Source organism: Melanotaenia boesemani, chromosome 4, assembly GCF_017639745.1.
Source record: "Melanotaenia boesemani isolate fMelBoe1 chromosome 4, fMelBoe1.pri, whole genome shotgun sequence".
NCBI lineage: Eukaryota > Metazoa > Chordata > Actinopteri > Atheriniformes > Melanotaeniidae > Melanotaenia > Melanotaenia boesemani.
In genome coordinates, this window is record NC_055685.1 from 19,545,135 (window position 1) to 19,556,005 (window position 10,871).

General features: G+C 38.0%; 2 protein-coding genes across 2 annotated transcripts; both read right to left on the reverse strand.

Annotated features, from left to right (window-relative positions):
* Nucleotides 1–115: 115 nt before the first annotated feature.
* Nucleotides 116–1,388, reverse strand: LOC121638647 (fibroblast growth factor-binding protein 1-like). The gene is made up of 2 exons (XM_041983540.1): nt 1,322–1,388; nt 116–1,027 (listed from the first exon to the last, which is right to left on the reverse strand). The coding sequence occupies exon 2, from the start codon at nt 998–1,000 to the stop codon at nt 347–349; it is 654 nt and encodes a 217-aa protein (XP_041839474.1). The 5' UTR covers nt 1,001–1,027; nt 1,322–1,388; the 3' UTR covers nt 116–346.
* A 4,068-nt stretch (nt 1,389–5,456) lies between these two features.
* fgfbp2b (fibroblast growth factor binding protein 2b) lies at nt 5,457–6,749 on the reverse strand. Its single transcript, XM_041983538.1, has 2 exons — nt 5,914–6,749; nt 5,457–5,772 (listed from the first exon to the last, which is right to left on the reverse strand). Exon 1 carries the CDS (start codon nt 6,682–6,684, stop codon nt 5,935–5,937), a length of 750 nt encoding a protein of 249 aa, XP_041839472.1. The 5' UTR covers nt 6,685–6,749; the 3' UTR covers nt 5,457–5,772; nt 5,914–5,934.
* Between the last annotated feature and the right edge of the window lie 4,122 nt (nt 6,750–10,871).

The window sequence follows — 10,871 nt, forward strand, 5'->3', positions numbered from 1 at the left end:
CTGTATTTCTGTAATACAGTAAGGGTACTGTAGATTTTACAGTAACCTACTGGCGAAACTGCTGCCAGTAATTTACTGTAATTTTACAGTAAAAAGTTTTACAGTGTACATATAGGCTAAGCAGCCTCAGTTTTAGTGACAATTGTATTAAAATTGTAGTTTAACGTGACAGCTTTCCAATACTGCCCGTAAAGTATTACATTTCATGGAAAATGACAATAAAAATCTGAATAGACTTGCTGAGAAACAACAAACTCCTGAAAAATGAACACACTTGAGCACGGAATTAGTGAAAAATGACCATTTCTATAAAATGCATATCTCAGGCTATTATTTCTCTCTGAAGCTAGCAGTCATCACTCTGCAGCATGGAGAGGAAGAAAGAACACACACTGGCCCACGAGCTACTGCAGTACTCCTCAGCAGTTTTCCGGTGGTCCGCGCGCTTTGTGCAGGGCGTCGGTCCAACGGTGGTGAGGCGGGATGGTAGCGGAGGAGGCGTGTGAGTACCTGGACCTTCGGACTGAGGGGAGATAATAATAGTATTGACATCCAGCTTGAAGTGCGCACCCGACGTGCGCTTACACATCCCAGTCTTCACCAGAGCCAACTTATTCCGGCACACTTGGTTCTGCATCTTCTTGAGCGCGCGCCCCACTTGTTTCCAGAAACCTTTGGTTTCGGATTGGTAGCCCGGGCAGCTCTGAGGTTTGGCGTTGTATTCACATTCCAGATTAGTAACATCGCTTGCGGTCCGCGCCTCTGGGTTTTTGCACGTGACCCAAAGCTTCACCGCTTCCTTGTCCTCTCTGCCGTTCCATGAGCACTGAAGCTTGTCACTGGTGGAGAACCTTCCTCGGGCGGTTGCCGGAATCTTGTCTCCATTCCTCTGCGCTCTGCTGGACGTCTTGTTTGCCGCGCGCCCAGCAGAAGTCATGGCAACTTGCTGCTCAAGGAAACCGAGCAACAACCAGAGAGTGAAAGACTTCAGCAGCACCATCCCTTCTTTAAAAAGAAAAATATTGACCTGGGAAAAACAGATGGTAGTAGGGGAGGGGATCAGTGCCCTATAAAGACGTCACGCACAAAAACGAATTTATGCAGTATAGCAGGTCTATGGCAACACAGAGGCAGTGGCAAATGCGTCCAGATAAAATGTTTGAACAGTGTTTCCCAGAAACAGTTTAAAAGTATTCTAACCTGGTAACGCCATTAAGCATCCAATTATGTTCAGCTATACTGTGAAAAATAATAAAACTATACAACTGGATCTTATTTTTGTTGTATTAAAAAAATATCACAAATACTGAGTCTTACTTACCGAAATGAAATGTGGTATTCGGTGCGTAAAACTGCGTTTTGTGACCCTCTGCGGTCTGACACATGGCTTTCATATATAGATACCCAGCACGCCCACCATTTAACGGACGCAATCTTACGTACGCACGTCCATGCAAATCCATTGAGAAAAAACTTTGGCATAAGGTTTTTATGGGAATGCTGTTTGTGTGGCCTGACACAACGTGTCCAAATCTGAATTCGCACCTTTGATATTGAGTTGAGCTGAAGATCAAAAGAGAAAGAAAACTGATGATGCGTCTGAGTGTCTGAACAAGTTTATGGGACTAAAATGATTTTTTTTTTTTTTTTTTTTTTTTTCAGAAGCGTGTGAAAATAAAATTGTCTGAGCCATCTGTACCATTTGAATTAGGCACGTAATGCCAAACGAAAATTTTTGTTATATCATTACTGTTTCAAGTTTGAACCACGTTGCTGTTTTCAGGTCGTGGTTCTTCAGTCCTGCAATCACCCTTAATCTGTTTCTCTCTTACCAATGAGCAAGCAGTCTTTTAGTGAAAAAAAATTCAGCTTACTCCTTGCACTCCAGCAAGTATATTTATGTTGCCTTCGAATGGGTTTGCGTTCCCAGTGCATTTGAACACAGCTGTACATTTTTATTTTCACAAAATGAATGTTTATGGCTTATGTATACAACTTTCTCTGATGAATCCACATGTCACAAGCTCCATTTGAACTTGTGACATGTGGATTCATGTCAGTGTAAAGACTGTTTTTGAGTTTTAGCTTCTTAACATGCAAATGTTTCTCCTTGGATTTGGGAGAAAAATGGAACTAAAAGTTCATATAAGAGTATTTTAGTCAAAATTCCTATTGGAAAAAAAACAATAATAATAACTGCAAGTTTAAATGGCATTTAATACTGCACTCTCAGAAAGAATGTGGGTTTTTCACACAACCTATGTAAAATTCTATCACATCAGTGGGTGAGTTTTGGGACAGCACATGTTTGACACACACTGTCTTTATGATTTTAATACAGTGAATGTGTCATGAAGGGTAAACACTAAATTGTCTTGAGAATTCTACAGTAGCACACCTTTGTTTAACTTACACATGTTGTGTTAAGATGCTCCTTGAAAAGAATAGTCAGTCCCCATAATACTAACAGTCCTCATTTCATTGTTATTACATACAAGAGTTAAACTATCAAAATTTGTCAAGCAGATTTTAAACATTTCTGTATAATGATTTTCTGGAATGTCTCCCAAATTGAACAACTGAGCAGACTCTCAGCTTACAGTAGTATATTGTTTGCAGTTGTGCACCACTCTACTGAGGGTTAATACTTACTTTAAGTTTGTTGTATATAAGTGACTGAAGTGTATGTTTTTTTTGCATAATGTTGTGCACAAATTACTGTAAGATGGCAAACAGCGTATGAAGTGAAAATGTAAAAAAAAAAATAATAATAATCCTGTGTCATGTATTCATTACACTACTAACAACAGTAACGTGTAACTCTGCCAGTTTTCAAATACCTGTACATCTAGTGTGTAATGCTGCCCTGGGCATTTTCAGCTAGTGTCTCAGAGATCAAAAACAGTTAGAGATTAGACTGTCATAACAAATTCCTGTTATTCCTAAGCCATTTGAGTATCTAGTTTGTACTCAATGTTGACAGGACTTTTCATTATGACACCCGATTGGGACGTTATCATCCGATTAATGTCCATTCAATCGGATGATAACATCCGAATCAGGTGCATTATGATGGCTCTGACAGTTTCATTGGCATAAAAACTTGCTTTTAAGGAATGAACTGTCTATTTTTAGCAAGTGACATGCTGTTGCAGGTTATCCACAATGTTCTGCAGTTTGTACTAATTGTTTTGAGAAACACACTAACTGCTGTATAAATGTTGATTCTGATGTGGGATATGAACCAAAGCGACTGAAATAAAACTATAAGTGGCAAAGAGGAAATGGTACACTATCCTCACCAGCCATAGTTTATTTGATATTTATACTGAAACTTTCATAAGATAAAACAATGAATACTGTTGTACCAGGACAGTCTCTGCTTTGGTATTTATTGTCATGTGAAATGCACTAACCTCCTTTGTTCTTCTTTTAGCACCAATACAGATTAATTAATAACACGTTTACCATGTCAGTTCCTTTTCCATTTGGGCCCCATAAAGGCTCGGCCCTGCCCTGGAAATGAATATGTATAGATGTGTATAAGTCATAGTCAAATAAGCAAACTATTTAATTACATAATCAACTTGTTTATCTCATAGTTACATCTCTGTGTGTATGTGATATGGTATTGACCAATCTGATATTGATTCACAAGGGTAAATGAATGAGTCCACTCCACCCTCACATTTTGTTCTACAGATGCAGTAAGAAGGAACAAACACTTCAGTTAAACAAGAAAGGAACCTTACAACTATCACATGGGCACCTGTCCAATAATCTGTCAATTTACAGTAGTTTATTACTATGAGTCACTGTGTGAGAGGACTGTGTGTGAGTAAACGATAGCAAGAAAGTTGTGTACATTACCAACAACTGAAACCCAATCCTGGGACAAAAAAAATCAGTACTTATAATTAATTCAATACATTTGATTGTGTAAAACATTTTATTAAAGTGCAGGTTTAGACTAAAAATAAAAACAAAAAATGAAAAAAAAAACTTTTCTCAGTTTAATGTCTTAATCTGATGAATGCGTTTTTTAGCACAAAAATTTGGTTTAATTTTGATACTGAGGTTGTTTAGCTTCATGAAGACATTTTGTTTGGTCTTTAAATGTAAAAAAGCTGCGTGAGAGTTTATAATCACTCATTTTACCAACGAGATTCTCAACTTATTCTGCTCCCTCGACTTTCTTATTTTTTTTCTCTGTTCAGTATCACCATCTTGTGTTCAGAAGAAGCTCTGCAGTCTATGTTCTGATAAGTGATCAAACTACTGTCATAATGCCCTTTTTTAATGTGATGCTAATTGTTAAGCTTTTGCATTAAAATAATTATGATATTAATGATAAAATAGCACAAAGATAAACATAAATAAATGATTTAAAAATCTTTTTGTCATGTGAGTTGACACTAAAAGGCTTTAGGGCATGTTTCAGGTGCCTATTTATTATTTAAGCTACCACGATAAAGAAATTTCCCCTCAAAATTAGATCAGTTTAGACTTACACAGGTAAGTAAAGTAATCTTTTAATTCATTAATAAGCAAAGGTTAGAGAAATTAAATTTATTTTCTTCTCGGTTAATCATGTTATCAAAGACTTACATTGTTCAGAGGGAGCCCAGAACAGCTAAACTATTACAGCTTGTAGTAAAAACATTAAAACTAGACATTAAAACTACATCCATATATAAGGCTACACTAGTACGACATTTAAAAATGTCTGTATCAGGAATAACAGGAATTTCATAAAAATATCTACTATAATGTCATCAACTGGTAATTGTGGGGCTTTAAATTTGGGGTAAATGATCTTTTTGCATATTGATAATGAAATTTAATTTCTCTTTAGCCTTGTTTCACATTTCAGTTGACGATTGACCGTGTTTAATCCTAACTATTCTTTTATGGCTTTATCTTTTAATTAAACAAATTATTCATAATGTCACCTCTTTAATTTCCACACATCCTTCCAAATTTAGCTTAATATATTTCTTATCTTTTTATATTTGGGTTCCTTTTTTGGGTTTTAACTTTACAACAGAAGCTCATAATGCCTAAAAAATTTCCCTCATCAGCTCTCGAAAAGAAAAGGAATATGTGATTAGCAGCCAGCATCCTCATCCTATATGTGTGTTTGTGTGCGTTAACAGCACCGGTGCTGCAGCCCACACTCATTTCCAGTCTTCTGTGGCCTCCACACAGACCACCTCTGTTCCTGCAGCAGCTCTTAAGACTCAATTCATCAGCTCATACAAAGAAGTGTTTGGCAATGCTCAGACACCTTCTGTGACTGATTGTGTCTGCACGGTAACAACTTCCTCAGCCAGGCAGCAGACATGTTGTTATAGGCAGTGATGAGTGGAAACAAAGACTCCTTTTGATACTAGAGTGTGAAAGCTTGTTTTCTGCTCAGCGGGAGAAACAGAGCAACACAGAAGAAGAGAGCTCACCACTTTGACTTTATTTTCTTCATGTTTTCTTCCTTGGAAATACATGCTGTTGAAACATTTACAATACATGTTGAATGACTTTTACATCATATACAAACAGCAACACATGCCTGCCATGTTTTTCTTTGCCTTGCTGTGTTTTACAGTGTTAGAAATGGCATGGAAATATCTTATACCTGTATACAAAGGAGTAGGATGAGTATTTTTCAAGCATAAGGAGTCACCCTTTGCTGAACGATGAATGACTTCAGATGCTTCCATACAGATTCTGAAGAGTCCAGAATGGAAGAGTGTGTTGATTGCTGGTGATTCCAACCTGAAACAACAACATGAGGGTCCTCATGAGTTTATCTATTTAACAAAATTCAAGGAAATTTAGGCTTCTTGTTCCATTGCCCTAACTCTATCTTAACCTTCTCTCTACTTTCTTGTTTTTATTAACATTTTTATCACTCACCTGAGTGTCTGTAGTACTGTCTCAGTTATGGAACCAACTGATAACGTAGCTGCAGATGCCGTGGAAGCTCTTCCAGCAATACTCTGTGGCGAGACGGGAGGCTTTGGAGTCAGTCTGCTCTGTGGGGCGAGTAGTGGTCTTCCCAGGCTTGGGGGTAGTTTTCTTTGTCTGGGGGCCTTTGCCTTGCTGAGGTTTAACAGGCTGAGATTGGGGCTTCACAGGTTTAGGAGTAGCAGCCGGTTTTGGCTGAACTGGCACTGCTAGTTTACGTGGCTCCTGGACAGGCTTAGTGGGCTTTGGGCTGGAGGTCTTAGGCCAAGAGGTCAGGAATGTTATATGAGCCTCATCCGGGTATTTCTTACACATCTGTGGGCGGTAGATTTTAGCTCCCTGGCAGGCGTTCTTTAGCTTCCTCAACTCCCACATCATCTGGGTGAAATAATGGCGAGGGTTGCTGTTGTAGGCACGGCACAAGTTGGGTTTGCCCTGGAAGTCGCAGTAGTAGGACTGCGGTCTGCCTGCAGTCAGGCTTGGACCTTTGCAGGAGACACGCAGGCGAGTATAGTTCCCAGCTCCTGATACCACCATAGTGCACAAGTCTTTGTTCTTGGTGCTGAATTTGATGGGCTCATCCCAGATGCTGCGTTGTTGCTGCTGCTGCAGCTGCTGCTGCTGCTGCTGCTGCTGCTTGCTGTCGTTGCTGGTTTGAGCATTCAATACACAAACAGTTGCTGCTAAAAGCAGCAGCAATAGTTTCATCCTGGTTCTCATGGTGACGAGGTGTATAGGAGTAATGGACTAATGTGGATAAGAGATGATCTCTGTCAAGAGTTGCACTGAGGGTTAAAATGTGCAAGGGCAAAAAGCAAGTGAGTGCCACTTTATAAGGCAGACACTCACAAAGAAGGTATTATTCAGGTAATCTGGCTGTATAGCCAAACTCCTCCTTCAGTTCCTCACACCGCTGGCACGTGCATTAACAACACACGCACGTACACACACACACACACACCGAGGTCACACATAGACACACATAGGTACGAGTGGAACACTCAATACCCAGAAAGTGATTGACGAGATGGTTATAAGGAAGGGGGAACATAAGTGTGGGGAGGAAGAGAAGAAAGGTGGAGACATTTACAGAAGCCAAAGGAGAGCAAAAAGTCTGACAGAGGCACATACATGAGGTTAAATGTTATGAAAAACACAGAACATTATATAATCCCACATAGGAGGTTCATTGACCATTGATGAGGAGGGAGCGCGATGAGGGGTTAGAAGCCACACTGCAGCCTGGGGTTATTTACTGAGGAATTAAAAGCAGCTCTGTGAGTCTGTTAAAGTAAAAACCCCATCATGTTCCTTTACGGTATGAAGTTTGAATAAGTAGTCACATTTCTTCTGCAGTGCTGCTATCAAAGCTATAATGTTACAGTTATCATTACCAGAAGAGGTCACACAGTTTGCAAAGAAGACATAATATAAATGACACATGTAAGGCTATTGTGTCATCATGTCCCATCATGATAATGTATTGTTTAATAATGTCATTATCTTGTTATAAAGTAAACTTTTTAGTTGCAGTATTCTTGAAATGTTAGTCCTTTGAATTGTGCCTAAATTTTTTTTCATATGGATGGTTGAAGGAGTTCAGGAGGGTCCAACAGAGGTCCATCTGGAGGGACAGCTGGACCCTTAATGGGATGTTTTAACCTCCTGGAAACAATCAGAGTCGAGTGTTTAAATTAGCTTCCTGGTGTGGGTGGTCTGATAATTATTCTTCAAGTCAACTGACCCTTTATACTCTGGTGGCTTTGCATGTGACCACAGAGATCACATCATTTTAAGTGGTTTAAGAAATGTTTTTTTTTAATTGTTATTTTTTTAGGGAGGACATTTTTACATTGCTTGGCATACAGGAAATACTAGAGCGAAAGTGGGATGGCAAACAAATTCTACTAGGAATAAAACTATAGAGTTCATCATGTACATTCACTAAGTTTTCTGAATTGTATGTGTCTGACCCATATTATGGACTAAATGTTTCATTTTTCCAATGATGTACACACAATTTTGTACACTGTGACAAAACACAAAGTGTTGAGTGTGTTGTAACTATCAAATAAAAAAATCACAGAAAGAGACACAAATGCCATTAACTGTCTTAAATCTTCTCTGATACAGCTTTCTTTTCAAGGAGTTTTCCATTTTACTTTGCAGAAACATCTAAGCTTTACCAGATTGAAGAGGGAGCATCAGTGCAAAGCCATTTTCAGGTCTTTCTTGAGATACTCCACAGCAGTGTTCTTGATCTTTGATCCACAGGTGCCACTGCCATGCAGGTTTTTGATGTTTAATTGCTCAAACACGAAAACTAAATGGATCTCCTCAACAGCCAAGTGAGCTGGAACAGGAAAACATCTAAAACCTGCTGGGCAGGACCAGAACATTATCTGAATTACTCCATAAGTTCCCAAAACATTACCAAACCCTGTCCTGCATTCTCCTTATGGCATGTTGTAGGTAGTTTTCTTCTTAAAAATAGTCCCTGTCAAGATGAACTTCCCCACACAATGATGCTGCTATCACCATGTTTGATTGCAGATGTTGCAAGATGTTGGGAATTGTGGTCAAATAGTTCAAACTTGGATTCACCAGATCACAGAATTTTAATTGCAATGGTTCTCAAAGTCATTTATTTGCCTTTTTTCAAACTCCCAGTAGGCTGTCTTGTGACTTTTGGTGATAAATGGCTTCTGGCTGGCTAACCTTTCAGAAAATGTCTCACTCATGACATGTCATTTTCCCCTAATTATTAAAGTATTACTGAGATAAAAACATTTTAATTAATTGACATTAGTCAGTTAAAATAAATTTTTCGTGCTTCTGTTTAATAGATGCTTGAATGAATTAACAGACTCCAGATTTAAGTTCCTGTTGCATTTTTTAGAAATGTCCTTACTTGTCTAGACCCTTTGTTTTGTACATTGAAAAAAAAACAAATATTGTTAGTTCAAAGAAAAAAGCCTGACAATAAATATACTTAGAAAAATATGGATCTGTAGCGCTACGCTCAAAACCAGACAACCAGGCATTGATGTGAGTTTCCAGCCCCTGAAATTAAACAGAAAAACAGACGTTGGCTTTAAAGAGACTGAAATACTCCAGGAGCTGCTGAGTTTGGGCACAGAACAGAATTTAACCTCCTGAGACCCGAGCCTAAATTTGATTTGCGTTAGAGATTTCTTCTAGCTATTTGGGGTTAGGACAAACCAATAAATAGATCTTTATGATTTATGATTATACATATTTTATTAAATATGATGTGGATTAAATTGTAATTTTAAATTGAACAACAAAATCTCTTCTGACACCACCAAATGGCAGTGTAAGTGTTCACCAGGTTCCAGTAACCCAGGCTTTAGTATTATAAAACAGACAACCAACTATGTGACGTCCTCGTAAAGGACACTAGGTGTCAGGAGGGTAAGTGTACATCCTGCAAGGCCTCAGAAGATTTAGGGGGCTTTATTTTTATAAGTCAGTCTGGTGAGGAAGAAAAAGTTCTTCTGTTAGAGACACCAGGAAGGCACACATGTAGTGTGTGTGTGTGTGTATGTTGTCAAACCATAAATATCATAAATATACTGTAGTCCTCTTATGATAGGGTACAAAAGTATCATGCCACCTCAGTCCCACTCCCCCGTTCCAGTCACGTCTCTACTTGCTGATCTGTCAGCCTCCAGCTGCTCCGTGCACGTATTAGGCCCTGCCTGTTATACAAATATTCTCCGTTTGCAGGCATGCTGTTTTTGTTTTTTTTTTATTTTATTTCTGATAACCAGTTTTGCTGCTTTGAGATTGCAGATTCTCTCATCTGCATCTTTTATTGCTTCACAAGCAAATTATTTGTAAATGATTTTAGTGGTTTTGATGGTTTATGGCAAAAAGCATCTTTCTGTTTCAGTCTGTGTGGCCCAGAAATCAATCGTTATGATTTATGATTAATAAATTCCTGCCAATGGAAAAAAATAAAGCAAAAACTTTGTTGAACTGAAATTTTTATTGACAAATCTCCAGAAACGTCACAATCTCTTTGTCTTTCTTTAGATTTCCATCATCACAGCTATTAAGCCCTCAGTCAGAGTCTGTTGAAAAAAGTCTGTGCATGTTTAGTGTTAGCTGTCTTAAAAACCACTTATTGATACTGAATAGCTTGTGACACTTTAGCTTTTGAAGTAGCAAGGACCAGAATAAACTCTGGACTCTCCATGTTTCATGATACAAATACAGAGCCAAACTGAGCTGCCAGTTTACTAGTTCAACTTTTAAAGAAATAGTTTGACATTTTGGAAAATATAATTTTTTGTTTAATTTCAAAGTAAGACTTGAGTATAGCAACAAGACCAGATTTACTCTATTTAAAACCAGACCTTGTAAAAACTTAGACGTCTGTCCACCATTTGGTCCAAGTAGAAATATCTTAAATGCTGGATGGCTGTTGAAAAGATATTTAAGAGGATGAGTTGCACTGACTGTATTCAGCCTCCTTTTCCTCTTAGCAGCATCAGGGTTGCATTTCAGTTTGTTTGGTAAAATATGTGGATGACTATTTGTTATGAATTTTCAATGCTGCTTAGATTAAATGTTGATCATAATTTGGAATAAAATTCTGACTTTTTTTGTGAGACAAATAAATCTAATCTGTGTTTGCTGAGCTTCAAAGTTAGTTTTCCTGAAATGTCAAACTATGCCCTGAAAATCTATCTGATCAATGCATCTGTTGAACCAAAACAATGAAAGCTATGATACAAATATTCACAGAAAGAAAACAAAAAAAGAGCTACTACTTAAAAAAAAAAAAAAAACTACTAATATGTTATAAAACAAAGATTAACAAAAATATATAAAACTTTCAAAAGTTTTGAAAGTGTAAAAAATGTTCACATGGTCAAACT

Coding starts and splice junctions, on each gene's coding strand:
- LOC121638647 (XM_041983540.1), bottom strand. CDS start 1,000: ATGGTGCTGCTGAAGTCTTTCACTCTCTGGTTGTTGCTCGGTTTCCTT.
- fgfbp2b (XM_041983538.1), bottom strand. CDS start 6,684: ATGAGAACCAGGATGAAACTATTGCTGCTGCTTTTAGCAGCAACTGTT.